The 19,166-nt window shown below is 38.4% G+C and overlaps 1 protein-coding gene across 1 annotated transcript in view; it reads left to right on the forward strand.

The window, feature by feature from the left end:
* Nucleotides 1–19,166, forward strand: part of LOC149216497 (glutaredoxin-like) — a 116,982-nt gene that overhangs the window by 17,146 nt on the left and 80,670 nt on the right. The window contains exon 2 of the mRNA XM_089392800.1: nucleotides 6,052–6,125. Coding sequence (XP_089248926.1) covers nucleotides 6,052–6,125 — 74 coding nt within the window. The remainder of the gene's footprint in view (nucleotides 1–6,051; nucleotides 6,126–19,166) is intronic.

Genomic DNA, 19,166 nt, shown 5'->3' on the forward strand with positions numbered 1-19,166 from the left:
TTATCATATTAAATGTTCAACAGAGAGAGAGTATAAAAGTTAAAATTGACTTGCCAAATCAAAGTCAAAACAACTCTATCAAATTTGCAGTTAACAACAGTCATTTTGCCCTAACCAGAAAGTCAACAATGGTCAACGCAACAACAAACAATGCTCTTTGGAGCTCGGTCAAGGGCATTCAAAATCAACCTTTAGAAGTGGTCAAAGTTGGCCCAAAATAGTTCTGAAAACAATGGTCAAACTTGGTCAAATTCTGCACTTGAATTCTGCAGTCAACTTTGCTGTTAGCCTCGGTCAATGTGCCGAAAATTTCTCAGTGTTTGTGCTAGCAAATGCAGCTCTCCAAAACCGAAATTTTGACATAACAACCGCTATCAAAGGAGGTCAATGTGGCTCTTGTCAACGCTGGTCAAACTTGCAATTGTTCCTGAAATTTCGGCCCTGTAATCTGTCCTGAAATTCGACCTTCTTGCCACATGTGTGAAAGAAAAGATATGCCCAATAAGTTGTACGAACCAATCAGAGAAGGAGAGAGAAAAATGTGTGTGATGAAATGATGCCAAATGAGGTTTGAGGTCTCTTATATTTATACAAGTCGTTGGGGATCAAGTGACATGTCCATTGGGCTTCATGAGCCTACATGATGATGTGGTCGACCTTGATAATTTGCACATGTGGTGGGCATAAATTCAAAAACATGTTTCTGCTTATCCAAATTTGATGATTTTAGGTCGATTTTGGTCCCCTCGAAAAGAGGAATTCAATGCAATAAGCATCTCCATCAAATGAGCTGTCCAAAGTGGACTTTGGCCCTAGTTGCCAATTTTAACACAAGAGGCCACAAAATGTAGCTTGCAAGCCAGGGTCAAAACCTCTCCTCTTGAGAGGAAAACCCACAAGAATTCTTCTCTTCTCATAGAACGTTCAGATGACGAATTCCAAGACCTAAAACCCTTGTCAAAGACCCCTCCAAGACCAAGTCAAACTTCTCCTTCTTGATGAACTTTTCCAGCGACTTTGACCTAGCAACTTCTAGCAATTTCGACCCAACAACTTCCAGCAACTTTGACCCAACAATTTCCAGCAACTTTGTCCCAACAACTTCTAGCAACTTCGACCCAACAATTTCCAGCAACTTTGACCTTTCAACAACTTCCAACAACTTTGACCTTCCCCAACATTTTCTTCTGCAACTTCGACTTCCCAACAGTTTCTTCTGCAACTTCGACTTCCCAACAGTTTCCTTTGCAACTTTAATTTTGTTGTAGTAAAGTTGCCCTAATCTTCGCACGTGTGAGCAGAAGACAACCCAAAAACAATACCTAAAGACATTGTTCCTTTAGTCGTCCTCTTCTTCGCTCTTTTAGGGCTCTTTCTCTTCCTTGATCGAATTACTTGTGTGGTGAGTGATCTTCAAGTGAGGTCGATGTCTCTTATATATAGGCTTCTCTGATGGTCGAATTGCTGTCCATGAGGCTGACTTGATACTTCTTGTAGGCTGACTTGTTTGACAAGGTCTTGGAGGGTCTTTATGACACGTTTGACTTTACAACTTTACAAGATACAACATGCCCAAAGGGGTCTTACATGTATGACAATGACTCTTTTGACTTAATAATTCTATGACAAACCTAGGAGCATTCAATGGGTGCTTGAACTACAAATAAATTTATCTTGAGCATAGAACCCATGCATCAAGAATGAAAATAATAAATTTCTTTTCTCTTTAATATCAAATATATAAAATCATGATTACAATAGACATTATGAAGACGAAACCTAGTTACACATTTCAACAAGAAGGTTTAGGTACGAGGAAATCAAGTCATACGAATTCTTTGAGGCACTAAAGTCCTGGAGGGTAATCAAGCTCTTTGTGTCATAGTGACAGATCCCCCGAAGTAGACGAGCTCTCTATGATGCAATAAGCTAGGTTTTGTGCCCCTGCAATAGGCTCTGAGCAAGAACTCAAAGTTCTCGGCTATGAAAATTAATTTGAGGCTAATTGCGTGAACTTGAAGGTTTGGGCAGCTTAAATATACCTCTTGCAGCTAAGTGCAGGTAATGCAAAGTGCACCTAAGGGTTTTCTGAGCCATGAAGTCCTTGAAATTTGCTCCTGTAACTAGTGTGAAATTATAGGCCCTAATTACATACCCGAAATTTTAGTCCCTAATTACAAACCCGATATTTCAGACCCGAATTTTGGAAACAAAAATCAATTGCGGACCTGAGGTGGACATAAATTCGCAGAGGGATACTTGCTTATAGATTGGACAAATTATAGGTTAGGGCAATTACTACACAATTGAATTAAGTTTGTTTTGTCATTGTTGAATGTGGATTGTACTCTGTGAAACCATAACGTTGAATTGCCATGAATTGTACAATTATTGAACAATGACATTGCACTATTGGTTTATTGCATTACTATTGATGGATTAAGTTTATTGAATGCTCTGTGGAATTATTGCATTATTAAGAAAGCTAGCATTATCATTGAAGGATACATTAACTGCATAACCATTGAAGAGATTTGTTGTAAACCCTAGTGGAAAAATTGCCCTAGGTCACTACATAGGAGTTGGTTGTGCGCAGAGAAGAGGAGCTGGGGTCCTAAGAAATAGGAGGCTGAAGTGCGCTAGAAAATAGGACCTGAAGTGTGCTAGGAAATAGGGAATCTGCACAAGGAATAATGCTGCCAAGTGTGCAAGGAAGGAGGAGCAGAATTGAGCAAGGAAGCAGGGTTTGCAGAGCAAGTCAAGGAGGCAGCAGAGGAGTGGTTGCGAGCTAGAGGGCTGAGATCAAGCGGTGATCAAGCTAGGCCGAGATCAACTATATCAGCTGAGATTTGTAAGAGAAGCAAAACACTTTCTTAGAGAGATAGATTGCTTTGTAATAGATTCAGTTGCTCCAAGACAATCAATAAAATACCACATCAAGGAAGCAGGTTTTTGTTGATTTTTTATTAGCTTGGGAGGTACTCCAAGCCCTAGGGTTCAGGGTTTGGAGGGTGGAGTACCACAAGAGTCACTTGTGGGCTTGGAACCCAAGGTTGGGGTTTTGCACCCATCGTTGTTTGGGCCAAAACCATGAGTCATTTTGGACATGTGATGGATGGAGATGATAGAGGACAGCGAGGAGAATCCAACACTTTGAGAATCGTCAAAATCCGAGTTGTCCTTAGTGAGTTATGAATTTTTGAAGTTGACAACTAATTATTGGACAGTCAAGTCATGTAGGTTTGAGTCAAATTGGTCCAAGAGACATATCTCTTCAACAAATTCGTGAGCCCTTATTTTGGTATAAATATAAGGTGTATGGAGGACATTTAGCTCATCCATTGTGCATCAAATCATAGAGATATATGCCTGAAGCAGCCGAGCTCTAGGAGAGGACAAAACAAAGGTGAATGAAGTCTGTTTGGAGGCCGAGTTGCTGTAGGACAGCCGCAGGGTCTGTGTGATATGCTGGGCAGATTTCAAGTGTTTGGGTATTGTTTGCAGGTCCTAAAGAGGAGTAGAAGGATGCCGCATTCCCTGGACAGAAACTGAGGTGTTTTGGGGCTGGTTATTAGCCCTGAACAGCAGCAAGGAAGAGGAGGACTTGAAGGACCCTAGTTGCAGCAGAAAAGGGACTGTGAAGGTGGGTTGAAGGGCTGACGTGGGTCACAGTCATGCCCTAACCAGAACACAGAAATTACAGCAGTAAAAGCCTCAGTCCAAGATGAATGCAGAGGTATGTTTTGATATGTTGAGTTGATTTTGATGCTAGTTTGGATCAGGGGTTTAGTGCAGCCTGTGGAAGCCAAGGAGGGAGGGCTAACGTGTTGGTTAGAAACGTTAACAAGTGGGCAGTTTCCACATTGAAGGATCAGTTTTGGATCAGTTTCATGAGCAGCCTGTGGGAGCCATAGTGAAGTATTGGGTGCCATTCGACTGATGGAGGGCAGTGTGTTGGCTACCCAAAGCAGCCATTGACTTGCACTCATAACGAGAGCTTGAGAGCTGAAGGTTGGGTGAAGTTGTTGAGCCTATGTGTAGCTCTTTGATGGACGAAAGAAGCTACTCGATTGGCAGATTGGAGCTCAGGTGTTGGCCAGCCTAGAAGAGCAGATTGGATCAGCTCATGTTCATTGTAGCAGAAGCGACTTGCAACAGTGATAGGTGGAAGCCCTCCTGGAGACTCTATGTGTTGTCTCTTGATGGACTAAGGGGCAGCTAGAGAGCAGTTCGGAAGTGAAGGACCGACAAGACAAGATACGACATAGAGGCTGCAACAAGATTGTCATTGTATCTTGTATTCCCTAGACTGTTGTATTATTCAGATTGGTTTAATATAACGAAGATTGGGTTGTACATATTTGTACAATATTTTGTAAAAAGTTGTCTATACTTGTGCATGTGTGATTTACTACTTTATATTTTCTGCTGTGCAAAGTAGTTTTTGTTGAGATTCTTGGTTTGGTAGCGTCAGAGATTCTAAGATTCTATCCTAGACCCAAGATCGTGGAAATTCAACAGTTTTCCTTGTTGGGTTTCCTGAGAAAAATAAGTGTGTCAATTTGTGTGATGTGTTTTATTCTTTGTGTTTTTGTTCCATTGCTTATGAATTGTTAAGAGACTCTGTATCTTGGTGAAAGTAAACTAGATTTCAGTTTTCAGATTTTCATCTAAGTAGTTGCAGAATTTCATGGAAGTTTAACAGAGGATGATACTTGTAAGCAATGGCTAGCAATCATCAGTGTAGAGTCAATCATCCATAAACAATAATGACAATTACTATCCTAGACAGCTGAAATTCTTGCATTGTGTCCACATGCACCATGCGGTGTTGCAAATACATCGTTGTAAAGCTTTCATTGAGCTCTATAACATGGAAGATAAAAAATCCATTTCCTTGTGATCTCAATCCCCCAAAACACTGGGAAAGGCCTGAAAACTGCACTGGTAATACAAGATATGAAACTGCCCAAAACCCTATAAACCTGTCCAAATGATCTGAATGAGTGCCTGGATCATTCTGATATGCACGGAATTCGATCTCAGTGGGGTTATGGATACACTGAATTAGATCCAGACTCAGATTCAGACAGTACGTAGCAGGATCAAGAAATGGCATATCTTGATCTGGATACAGCCCAGTTCTGCTCATGATAGGTGCTGGATCTATCTTGCACATATCATGACTACAGTCCCTTTAGAAACCTCAAGCCCTGAAAGGACAACTTTTACAGTGAATTTATGAGTATCGAGTTTATTGAATGTGATATATGATATTCATATATCTGAAGAAATTGCATATATATGGATTCTGAAGAACAAGTTATTGCCAAAAATTTTGAATCTTACGATGGCAGCGTAGTAAATAGTCACATCCACCAAAATCAAAGTGTTTAGGACAATTTGGAGAATTCCCTAGGTCGCTGATACTTTGTCAGTTGGAACATATCTCCCTGGCGATGTTGCAAACATTGGCATCAGGATAAAATCAACAAGGGTTTGGAAAACCAAAAAATCGTAAAAATTGAGAAAATATCGGTAACAATTGGCAAACATTGGAAAGATTAAGATGCCACCAAAATATTGGTAGAAATCGGCAAACATCAGCTAGGCCAAAAAATCGTGATTTCACAAATTTTCCACGATAAAATCAGGATGTTTGCAGCACTGCTCCTTTGTAAAACTAGAAAATGGCCTACTAATAAGTGCAGGGTGCACTTGCGAGCCTTTAGTCTCAACAACTCAAAATCAATCAAATCATTGGTATTTCACAATTAATGGAGTTTAAAATCATTAAACTAAGTAGCAACTGCTATAAATATACCAGTCAATCGAATCCTCTTCATTACTTGGTTCATTTGAAAATATTTTGTTTACATCTATTTCGCTTCTACTCTCTATTACAATGCACTGTTCGAGCTTTGTCATTACATCAATAGTTTTCAACTGACAGATAAATGCTATTTTATAACATATACCATTCGGAGATCTGTCGGCATCTCTGAAAAGTAGATGGATTACTAAAATGTTCACATGGAATTGCATTTGCAGGTACTGCCAGCAGACGAAAAGCTTATTCGAGGACCTTGGCGTGAAGCCTTATGTTGTTGAACTTGATGAACTAGGTCAGTGTCATAACTGTTTTGAGATAAGCCTTCTTTGTTGTTATTGCTCCCGGATCATAGATCACTGTACTTAAAAATATGGAACTTTGTTTAGCTGGTTATTTTGGGTGTTTAGACTCTTAAGTCTTTTAAGGTAGAGATAGCGTAGGGTAAACTCTAGAGTCTTTAGGGCACAAGGCCAGATCAACAACTCATGGATAGATTAGATGTAGCTCATCAACAATAAGCTCATTAAGAGTGAACATGTCACAAAGTGGGATTTCAAGTTGGATGGGGATGGTAACAACTTTTCCTCACAACCACTTGAGCTACACCCAATTGGTAGGGTGATATATGTCTCTCATAGTAATCTTTTAGTTTAGACAACTAATGGATACTATTACTTGCAGCTACAAGTAACTCTAAAACATTGTTTTGTTAGTCAAATTTCACTGTGATAATGTTTTAAAATCTTGAGATATTAAGCTTTATTCTTATTCTATTAAGGTGAGAGTTTACTTATAAAACACCAAATATGCTTATGCTCCCAAAATTTCAAATTCCTCTCAAAACTATGTGACCATAGCCTAAGTAAAGTTTCATAAGACTAATAAGTAACAGTATCATTCTTCAAATAACAAACTTCCCAAAAGATTGGGTGCCTATGTGTTTCGTGCCTTAGTTTGGTTCTGATAGGCACAGCCCAAGAAATATCATAATTTATTTCCATCCACTCAAAAACATGGTTGGAAAAGGTATATTCTCTATTGGAAACAAAAACTGAATAGCTATGTAAATACTAAAAGCTTTATGAGTAAGAGGACCGTTGCATCGAAATTATAGTTAAGTCAAAATCTTCAGCAAATTTTATTGACGAGGTTCGAAATTTTGCAAAACTCAAAAAGCCTTAGAAATTCATTGGGATTGATCGAATTTTAAAGGCGAGTCATAAGGTAAATTTGAATTTGAACTGAATTTCATCATCGCTAAACTCAAACCCGAACTGTGTGACTTAGAATAATAGTTGAAAATTTAATGATGTTCACTGTTTGTGTAATCTGAACCTACCAGACCCACTATTGATTGAGGCGCAATTTAGAAAGTAATGACCGTTGCTTCATATTGTTTCCAGCTTTTGATTCAAGTCCAACTTCACATCTTTTGTTGTTCAAGCAGGACAAAAGATAAAGATAGATGGAATTTGATTGGTTGATTGATTCCAGACTGCTGTGAAAATGACTCTATCTATGGTTAGGCCTATAATTATCTAGCATTATGAGGCCAAAAGCAAATGTTTGGACTTCCGAAGTGCATAAGTTTTCTGAATTTCAGGAGGAAACAAGAAACATTTTTATAAGAAACTTATTAAAACAGAATATAAATTGTGAGATGTAGTTCCTAAAACTATATAAGATATCCCAATCTCCTGTTAACAACTATAAAATGACCACACATCTCCCTGGAATGGTTTGAAACAACTATGCATAAGCCTTGGATGTCTCAAGAAATCCTCAAACAACTTTAAATTGTCCCAAAGCACTACAGGGTTGCCAAGACCCAAAACATACAAATGAGATAAGTTTTTTTATGGAGTAATTTTGTTTGAAAAGAACTGCTGGAACATGCTGACATTGTTTCAAAATTTATACACAATTCAATTCTAGAAAAATGACAACAGTTATGCCCACACTATTTAATCAGGGAAGATGAAGTTTGTTTTCTCTAGCATCTGTACCATTTTGAGAATCTTTAAGGTGTAACTAGTGTTTGGATTACTTTTCAGCGGGAAGGCTTGTCCTCCACTGCTTTTTAGTAGCTTGTGTTATAGTATTGAAATGCTTATGTTCTTCTACGGAATGAACTCATTTCTTATTGTAAAAGCTTGTTTTTATATTTTTTATTGACAGCCAAAATTTGGCAGTTTATTAAACTTATTGAACAAAATCTTACACGTCTGAGGTTTTGAACGTTAATATATTGTGTCAAAGTAATATAGGTGGAAATTTCAACAATCTTCATTTTAAAACACTTGAGAAATTTCCTCATTTACTCAAGGTTCCACGGATCTATTTCATTGAACTTTTGGCCTTATGGCTGAATTTGAAATATTTATTAAAGCAGAAAATACTTCAATTTTGTCCGACATTTTCATGATGCAAGTTCAAGAAGATAGACACCAAAAATGCAATTGAAGGAGAGATGAATATCACAGCCCTTTGGGCACAATCTCAACCAACACAGGTTAGTTTTATCACTGCAGATTTATAACAGCACTAAATCTGATTTCTAGTTTCACCTAAGCATGTTAAAACGCACAGAGTTTCATCCTTTCTCTCCCAATAAATCGACTTATCCAACAGAAATGAAACTACTTATTAAAAATGAGAATACGGAGTTTGATTTTCAGAGCTGCAACATATAAATTTAGATAATCAATAGTACACTTCATATTACAATATAAATGAAGACAAAGTACAATACCTCAGCCCATTCAAGTTGGTACAACGAGTCCTTTTGACTCATCCCAAGCAAGGACTCGCCAATTTCTACAAAACCTTAGCTAGGGCATCCACTATTAACAAAAAATGCTAGCCAGCAATAGTACAGACAAAAAATGCTAGCCAGCAATAGTACAGCCTAACAAGGCATCTCACCAAGCTAAACTTGACACCAAGAGCTCCACAACTAGCTAGCATCTAACAAGTCCACCCTTCAATCTTTCACATGTATCTAACAAGCATCTCAAGGAGATTCATAAGCTTGCATCAAATAAGCTTCACTCACATTCAAGTGCTACAAATCTTGCTCTAGGGTTTCATCCCATGAACCCTAGGTCTTGGTCACACTAAGACTTCAAGAAAAATCCTAGTGCTCCAAGTCTTCTCTAGGGGTTACTTGACATAACCCTTAAGTCTTCCAACTCATATGTGATACAGACACAAAGGCTACAAGAGAGGTACATCAAGATTAAAAGTACATACTTGAATAGTAAGTCACGACAAAGGTTCTCTCTTCTCTTTATATAGAAGTAGCTGAGGGAGACCAATGTTATCCTCACTAGACTATAAAAAAAAGCGTCCTTTTTAATGCATTTGATGATGAGATGGTCTTTCTAGAGGATGACATTGGTCTTGAGACGATTTTTTTATTTTTTATAATGAAGCACCATAAATTTTTTCTTAGTCACCATGAAGCACTAGACGTAAGTCACTAGACTAGGTCCAAAAATGGCGTGCTCCTCTACTAGGGGAATGCCCATGGCATTATGTGGTTGAGTACCACCTCCCAAGTGGAGAGCTCTCCAAGATAAGCCTCTACATATCAAATACTCCTCATTACAACATTGCATGCTCTCCAACATAAGCTCCCAAGCTCAATGCTCCTCCAGTTGTGTGTAATTGTGTTTACAAGCAACTTCTAGTGGAGCATCTTCCAAGCAAAACCCCCTCAAGCCAAGCACTCTACCTTCACATGCGTGCCACGTGGTCCCAATCAAGATTGTTGGGAGTGGGGAGTGGGAGTTGGAAGTTCAATTTCAAATTTCTTTTTGAGAGTGGAGTGCTTTTGGAGTGTTTTTCATGTATTAAATATTCTAATATTTTGATGCATATATATTTAAAAAAACATGCAAAATGTCAAATCAACTACAATAAGCATGAAAACCTAGATTTAATCACTAGATTAATGTTGATCATTAAAGTGTCAGCCATTTAGTACATGTTACAACACAATCTAGTACCCTAGCCGAGTGCAAAGCTTCATTAGGTGACCTAAACAATGTGCAACACATAGTAGTGTCACCATTATCCCCTTAGCAACTACTCCCTTCTCTTTAGTGAAGGACATAACTCAATACAAGGGGGGCTTCCCTAATAGGGCTTAGGGATCAAGTAGCCTAAGGAACTTAAGTGCCCCCCAAGGATCCTACAACATAGATTCATCGGATAAGGGTATGACAAATTAGAGTTTGAGGTGGATAAAGGAATAAATTCTAGATTTGAGTTCAAGGTAGCTATGGGTCAATCTAAAGGCTATGGTTTACCTAAAGAGTTTCAAATAGGTTTTCCAAACACACCAAAACAAGAAATATTCAAGGCTGCTATAAACTAGGGTTTTGAACAAGTAAATTGCAGTGGGAATAGTTTATAACAACAACAAATTTAGTCGTAGAAATTGTGATCAAACTATGAGTAATAAAGGCTAAATTAGAGACTAAACCAAGGACAAAGTTATAACAAATTTTGATTGTTAATAAGACATATAATAGCGAATAAACCCTTGACGTCAGTACTAGAAAATGGCTGGAAATTGCATGGAAAACTTCCATTTTGCTTCTCTAATGCACTTCTAAACAATGTCTAACCCTAGGGCATACATCAATAAGTCATTAAATGTTGAAAATATAAGATTTGATGTAATTTAACCCTAATTTACCATGAAATAAGAAGAAATAATTTTTATATTTTAAATGAATTCCACAAGCGAGATAGACTAGTACCTTCTTATATAGAGCAATATGGAGTCTAGGGTACAAACAATTCTAGGGTTTCTTTGGAGTGATTCTAAATCCAAACAAACTAGGGCAAATAAACTAACTTACCCTAAGGTTTGAGATCTAAGTTCTCAATTTTCCGGATGATTAAGGGAAAGAAAAACCTATCTCTATTCCTCAAATACTTGGAGAAAGGGTTTAGCTCAACAAGGGACAATGAAGCAAATATCAAATAAACTAACTTAGCACAAGAACATTAATCCCTTGGAACATAATACCAAGATAAAAAAAATAAACTAACTTCACCATGTAACATTCAAGATCCACCAATAAGCATCTATCAAAAGAGATCGCATCACATTGCATATCCACCCACAAGAAAGTTGCTCAACTAGGCCTCCATGGTGTACAAGAGAGAAGAATCACTAATGAAGAGAAGCTATGATCCAAGTGTGACAATGAATCCAAGAGGTAAATTAACCCTTTGTTCACATAAGAACAACCAGGTCAATTTATCCTCAAATTGGGACAAAAGCCCTAAAAAATTACTAAATCCATGATACAAGGTGGATAGGTCATCAAGTCGACCCTTAGAGATACCCAAAATAATAAAATAACGTGAAAATAAGCCTCAATTAACCCACATGTGTGAGTTTAAAAGCCTCCAAGGGTAATGACATCTTCCAAAATGCATGTCTCTCCATTAAAAGGTGCAAGGGATGACCCAAGGGGCTTGGCTCATCCCTAAAGTCATGTCTCTATCATTAAAATGGTGCTTCATTATAAAAAAAATCGTCTCAAGACCAATGTCATCCTCTAGAAAGCCCATCTCATCATCAAATGCATTAAAAAGGGCAATGTCACCTTGCTAGGGTATGATGTCATTAGGGTAGGTGTGAAATCCCCTCCAGAGGAATACGAAGTCAGCATCATCTTCAATCATCACTAAGAGAAGAGCGATTTCCATCAAGAAGGTACAATGCTAGCTTGGAGGTGTCCTATCATCTCCTAGGCAGATCTAATCTCCAAGCAACAACCTAGCCTGAATCACCAATTTCCAAGGTCTTGAAGTTGAGGGAAGGTCTCATCAATTGTTCTAAGTCACCCTCAAGGTCATCGTCCCTCAAAAGGTGCCCAACACCCTCTATCAAGGTGCTATGCATTATTTTCAAAATGGTTAGACATCATTTATATCACCCTCAAGGGATCCTGGCTGCACTTTGGAAGAATCATCTAACGCATACTTAAGGACTTAAGTGAAATCAACATCATGGGTACAAGAACCATAAGAGAATCGAGGTAGACCATAGTCAATGTCAAAGCCATCAAAGTGCTTCACACAAGCATCATCTTCAAATGTCTTACTAGCTGATGATGTTCATGGGTTACCATACTTAGGTATGGGAGGGTTATCACTTGACACTATTAAGCATTTCCAGGTTGACCCTTTCAAATGTTAGGTAGAAGTGATAGGTGTTATGCTTGGTGTTTACTTCATGAAGGGTGCCATAATCTTATACAAGGTTATGTAGAACCATTGTCCCTGAGCGTATTTATAGAGGAAGCACTTAGCTGTTTGAGTTACCTTCCCTCGCCATTGTTTTTCCAAGCCCCCCACATTTTCCTTTTTCTTCATTTGATATGGCTTGTTTAACAAGCTTCATTGGTTTATCGATTAATAATGGTGATATAATCCTCCTTTAATGATGTGCAGTTTATTGCTTCATTGGGGTTGGGATGTTTGTTGAGAGTTCCTTTGCTTTGATAGGCGTGATATGCATGGCTACTCTTGGGGACAAGTGGCTAGATAAGAGGGGGTAGGGCTCAAGCTATCATTGGATTTTTATTGCTTCACACCCCTTGCCATTCTTTTGCATTTTGATATTTGGCTCATGCTTTCTGTTTCTTATAGTTGCATCAACCTTAGGTATTTCCAACCCCTTCTTCTCATAGGACAAGGTCAATAGTGAACCAATTGTTGAGTTTCTAGGGCACATGCTAGAATTAAAATTTTCTTCAATAGATAACTACTTCCAATGATCTTTCCTTGCACATAGTCCATGACATCCTGCTCTTCCAAAGTCAAATCAAGAGACATCTTCCATGCATGATAATTAGACTTATCATTGAGCTTGTCATCAAGCTTGAAGTAAGACGCGGAGGCCATTGACTCTTGTCGTTGTCCAACAAATCTCAGTGATTGCTCTCCTCAATGATTGCTCTTTCCACTCTTGCTTGAGCTTTGTCTTCACCTCAACTTCGATACCATGTTAATTTTAGATAACAATGGTATGTTCTATGCTCAAGAGAAATCTACTTCAATTTTTCTTATTAGCCCAATATTAATTTCTAGATTAGCAATCACATTAACATGACAGTAAATGCAGATATAACATAAATAAAACAATAGAAAACAAGCCAAGACAATAGGACACAAGATGTAGCGCATGCCAGGGACAAACCCCAATGTGGGGAACCCTTTGATCAATTCTTCTTATTATTCTTCAAAAGTTCAGCACAGAGAGAGAGAGAGAGTACAATATACAAAATTCACTTGCCCAATCAAAGTCAAATTTGTCTTGTCAAGCCCTAGCCAAAAAGTCAACGCTGGTCAACGTGGCAGAATTTCTCCTCCAAATCAGCTCGGTCAAACCCAGTCAACTCGGCCTCCAACAGCAATCCAAATCAACCCAAAACAGTCCCGAAAATATCAGTCAAACTTGGTCAACGCAGAGGTCAAACTTGCGGTGAAATTCCCTATGGTCAATGCTTGTCAAACAACTCTGAATGCCTCGATTTCTGTGCCCAGAAATGCGGCCTGCCCAAATAGAATATTCCCCAAGAAAAACGTAGTCAAACTCGGTCAATGCTGGTCAAACCCTCCTGCAATTCGGTCAACGCCCAAAACAGAAAATTGCAGTCTTGTCCTTCACACGTGTGGAGAGAGAGGCTGCCCAGAAATGTGTACGACCCAATCAGATGAGAGAGAGATGTGTGAGAGATGAGTGTCCAAATGAGGTAGATGCTCCTATTTATATGCAACATTGAGGATGAATAAACGTGTCTTTTGGGCTTCTGAGCCTACATTAGGTTGCTGGCCGACCTTGACAATTTGTCTATAAACGAAATAAATTCATAATTCCATTTGTACATGTTAGAATGAGATGATCTTTATATCAATCCTACACTTCTCGGAAAGAGGAATCCAATAAAAATATCAGCGCCATCATATGAGCTATCCAAGGTGGAGTTTGGCCCTAGTTGCCAAATTTAACAAACCTGCTCAGCAACAAAGAAATGTGCCATAGTCGAATCCAACAGACAATAAGTGGCTTCTCATAGAAGCAAATATCAACAACCTGCTTTCGTGCACAGGATCAGATAAATTAGCAACCAACTTCACAAATCAATTGCATTTCCATCTTCAATCGTGCTACATATAACGGGATCATTCATGTCATTTAGACCAATCACAATCACCTAGAATACATCCAGTCTAGACGGAGTCAGCAATTTCATGCATCAGGGGGTTCAACAAGCCAATCAAAACGATTCATCAAATCAAAAGTAGAGTCTCATAGTCTCTTCAAATTTTCTTCAAGCAAGTGTCCATGCACTCAGTGCATTATGCTACACCCTTAGCAAGGATTTCACTAGGCTCGTGCCATACTTTCAATCTTACAATTCCTTAATTAGCTCCCTCTTACACTAAACAAAGAGGACCTTAGTCCTTGTTAGAAACACATTGCCAATATTGTTGAAATATGTAACTAGGTTTGGTCTTCATAGTGACATATGTAATCATGATTTTATGTATTTAATGAAAAGAGAAAAATAGATTTATTGTTATTATTGAGGCATGGGTTTCATGCTCAAAAGAAATTTATTTTACAGGTCAAGCTCCCATTGTGAGCTTTTAGGGCTTGTCATTTAGTCTACGAGTCAAGAAAGTCATTGTCATGTATGAAAGATCCTTCTTGGGCATGTTACATATTGTAAAAAGAATCTATTTAAGTCAAATTTGAGTCAAAAGATCGTCAAGCAACAAGTTGACCTAAATGTAGTTACAAGTTGGCCTACAAACATGGACAAGAAGCCTATATAAAGGAGGACTTAGCCTCATTTAAGGACTCACTACTCACTCAGACAAGTTCGATCAAGGAAGAGGAAAAGTGTGTAGAAGAAGAGGACAAGGAGGAGAAAAGGAAATTGAATTTCTGGGACTTTTTTGGGTACTCTTCTCACACGTGCGAAGTGGATTAGAGCATCCTTCTGCAACGACAAGTACCAAATTGCAACCATCTTCAAGGGATGAGTTCTGGGTCAAGAAAGGCCTATCTAGCAAGCCAAATTATCAAGGAAGGGAAGGCAAGTCAAGCGAAGAATGAAGGAGGCAAATTTGTCCACTTCCAAGCCATACGTGTGACCTAGGGTTTCTGCAAAAGAAACCGAAATTGCAGGTCTACAACAGCTAGCTGAAATTCTAATCTAGGGCCGAAATCTGAAGTAGTGGAACAAGTTTGACCAACATTGACTTGGAAGAAGAGAAGTTCATCAAGGAGGAGCTTTGACTTGGTCTTGGAGGGGTCTTGGTCAAGGGTCGTAGGTCTTGGAATTCGTCAATTGAAGTTCTATAAGAAGAGAAGAATTCTTGTGGGTTTTCTTCTCAGCTGGAGAGGTTTTGGCCTTGGCTGATTGCCTATATCTTATGTCCTTTGTCTTATTGTTCTTTATGGTTTGGTAGCTGTTTGATGAAGAGAACACAATAATAATCAAGTTGAAGAGTAATCTAATCAAGATAAGTAAAAGACATCACAAACAGTTATCAAGAAAAGAGAAATCATTTATCTAGTCGCCCTTAGATTTCTCAACATGGTATCAGAGCTAAGGTGAAAAACAAGGAAAGACATCTTGAAGAAGGACACTCAAGGGTTGAAGCACAAGGAGATCATCACGAGCATCAATCATCAAGAAGGACCATTCATCACATCTCAAAGAAAGAAGACCTCAAAACCCTAGCTCATTCAAGGAAAGGGTTTCTCAACTAAAGCATTCTTGGGAAGCTTACAAAGGATAGAAGACCACAAGGACCTGATATCCACTCAATCAAAGGAAGACCCTAAATTTGAGGTATCTTGGGAAGGCCACCACACTTTGCACTATTATCCAAGGAAGCAAGAAGAAGCATTAACAACATCATCAAGGAATCCAGGTGATTGCCCTTTATTTTGAGCCAAGGATCACTTTTGAAGGAAGGCATCTTCATCAAGAAGACATCTTCTATTACCAACATCATCATTAAAATCAAGAAGGCATCAAGTTGAACATAGTGTCATCAAGGAGTATCTTCACAAGTAAGTATCTTTATATATATGTCTGAATCTGTTAAAATAACTTCATTTTGCAAGGAAATCAACAAATTGGTTGGGTCATCAAACTTTCTTGCATGGAAGAAGAGGACATATTTGATCCTCATAGAAAATGAAGTTGTTGAACATGTTAAGGGGTCAATCACTAAGTTTCCAAAGGAACAAGCTCAAGCTCTTGCAAAGTATATGAAAGGTGAAATAAGGGCTCAAAGGATTCTCATTGAATCCATCAAGGATCCCCTCATACCTTATGTATCAAAGTTGGAGACATCAAAAGAAATATATGACAAGTTAATATAATTGTTCTCCGTAAGTACTGCAGGAGAAGTGATATCTTTGAGGAACGAGCTATACAAAATGAAGATCTCAAAGGAAGATGGAATAGCCCCATATTTTATGAAGGTATCAAAAATAAGAGACCAACTACAAGAGTTGGGAGAAAAATGTCTAATAAAGAAACAATTACCATAGTGCTCAAAGCACTTCCAGAGGAATGGGGCAACTTCACATCTAACATCTTTGGAAAGAAGGAAGCCACCCCATTCAGTGAACTTTGGTCATTGTGTAAAATTGAAGAAACTAGGTTGAAGGCAAAAAGCGATGTAGGATCAAACAAGCAAGTTCAAGCATTTGCTGCCATGGCTAAGAGGAAAGGAAAGTTTGGGAAGTTTGGTCCTCAGGAAAAGAAGAAGAAGGATATGTAAAAAATCCAATGCTATGATTGTCAAGAATATGGGCACTACAAAAGAGATTGTCCGAAATTCAAGAAGGACAACAAGAGGAAAGAAAGAAATGAAGCTCATATCATCGAAGAAGTGGAAGAACCTAATGAGAAGAAATCCAAAGGGATAGATCTTCACTATTAGGGTTTCTCCAATGCATAGCTAGGAGAAGGAGGTGAAAGAACCTCTACTATGGTAGTCAAGATGAGAAGCATTATGACAAGATGCATCTTAGTAGAAGATGACATCATAATGAAAGCATACCATTGAAGCAAGAGCCCATGACATCATTAGAGAAGCTTGAAAGAATAACTGAGGTAGAACTCTACATGGATATAGCAATCATCATATAAAGGAAGTAGCTCTTGGTAACCTCATGCAGTACATATGGTTGAAAGAAAGTCATCTAGCATAATGGAAGAAATTCATCATACATCATCATCATGAGAAAGGAGCATTTGCAGGATGAGGATAATCTAGATCCTTTGTTGGAATCTTCATTAGAAGGTTCACCTCTACTTGGAAGAAGCAAGTGTCTCGCTGATCATTCCACCTTGTGTGGGATACATTGTTTAGAAGGATGATGGTATGGTGTCAAAGGAGTGCAACAGGACTGTTAGAAAATCAGAAAGGCAAAAAGATTTTCTTATACTTGATAATTACTTGTGATATTCTTGATTTCTTATTAGGTTCCTTTATATCTTCTTTCTTTTACTTCATCAAGCAATTACCAAAGCAATAAATCATAAATCAATGGACACCAGATATAGGCTCATAGCCAGGGCAAAACCCCTTTTTAAGGGAAAAACCTAGTCAGTTATTCTTCCTTCAATAGTTTTCTTGAGATATTCCAAGACTCTAAACCTTGACACAAACTTTCCTCCACACCAAGTCAACCTTCTTCTTCCTTTGTAGATGATCCTTCTAGACTTGACAACAACAACAACACTTTCTTCGACCCAACAACTTCGACCTTGCCTTAGAGACTTCAGTGTTCACTAGAAAACTTCGATCCTCACTTAGAAACTTCGATGTTGGTCCAATACAACTTCTTGAGGTAGCAACACCCAAAACCAACAACTTCGACCTATGGCAGCAACAACTGGCTACGACATCAACTAGAGTACTTCGATCTGCCAAAACAGGGCACCGAAGAGAGAGATAAATGGACCAAAACTTCGATTTTCCTTATTTCCTTCACCTAGACCAAACTCGCATCACTTTTGCCTTCCTTTATTTCACACTTTTTTCTTAGCTTCAAGAGATATCAAACTTATTTGTTGAGTGTGTGTTTCAAATGGAATTCAAACTGCTTCATTTATAGTCCTTTGGTGAAGTCGAATAGCCTTCCTTGAGGCTGACTTGATCATCTTAAGGCCGACTTGGTGTGGAGGCAGCATAATTCATATTTGACTCAATACTTAACCTTTTCACATGATTGAAAAGCCCAAGAAGGGTCTCTTTAAAAGTACAATGACTCTATTAACTCAGAATAAATCCTAGAAGTCCTCAATGGGGACTTTGACCTAAAACATGATGACCCAAGCATGAAACCCATGCTTTAATAAGTCATAATGATAATAATAATAATCATTATTATTTTCTTTATTCTTTTGACAAGTACAATACATGAGGACTCAAATACATTTGATGAAGACCGAACCTAACTACATTTTCCAACACTCCCTCTTAAATAGGGAGGAATTCATTAAATACAAGTACAAGAAAGATCTCAATGATATGAACCATGAAGAACTTTAGGCACTGCAATGCCATGGACTAGATTCCTGACCAGGGCAATCTATCCATTGGTCTCTCAATAATTTAGGCACCACAATGCCATGGACTAGATTCCTGACCAAGGCAATCTATCCAGGTGGGACTAAGATGGACTCAAGCTTTCAGCCTCTATAGGTACCATTAGGCTTACTTGCTAACCATCAACCCAGAGATCCAGGTGCGTGTCAGAGCTCAATGACCAACGCCACCTTTCCAACTTCGCGACCTAGACATCAACATAGAGTGCCAGTCAGATGTCCTCCTAGGCAATGCTTCACTCACATAACCTCTCCTTGATCCAGCAGATCAAGGACAACAAATATCTGTCGATCAAACTGATCGGTAACCAACACGCTATGAAGACCTTCGAGAGATTTACACAACCCCAATCAATAATATACTTTCACATATTCAGAAATAAACACAAACCTTTAGGGTTTTCCTGATGTTGCTTTTCAAACATGATACGCCCAACAACCGAATCTTTGATACTTTTCTTTTCATATAGCAACATATCCTTCAAACTTCATTCTCCAATCAAGGCTATGCTCTCCCTCTCAACCAGGAAGATTTTCTCTATCTAGGCTCCCTCTTAATCTCATCGGAGAATCTTTCGTGGCTTCCATCCATCTTATTAGAGTTATTCTTATCACATCATTTTTTTCGATCATCTTCACCATCTCGAAGATTATGTACCTGC

This window comes from Pinus tabuliformis, chromosome 1_1, assembly GCF_031772625.1.
Source record: "Pinus tabuliformis cultivar Carrire ecotype Pingquan chromosome 1_1, CPIR1, whole genome shotgun sequence".
In the NCBI taxonomy this organism is placed as follows: domain Eukaryota; kingdom Viridiplantae; phylum Streptophyta; class Pinopsida; order Pinales; family Pinaceae; genus Pinus; species Pinus tabuliformis.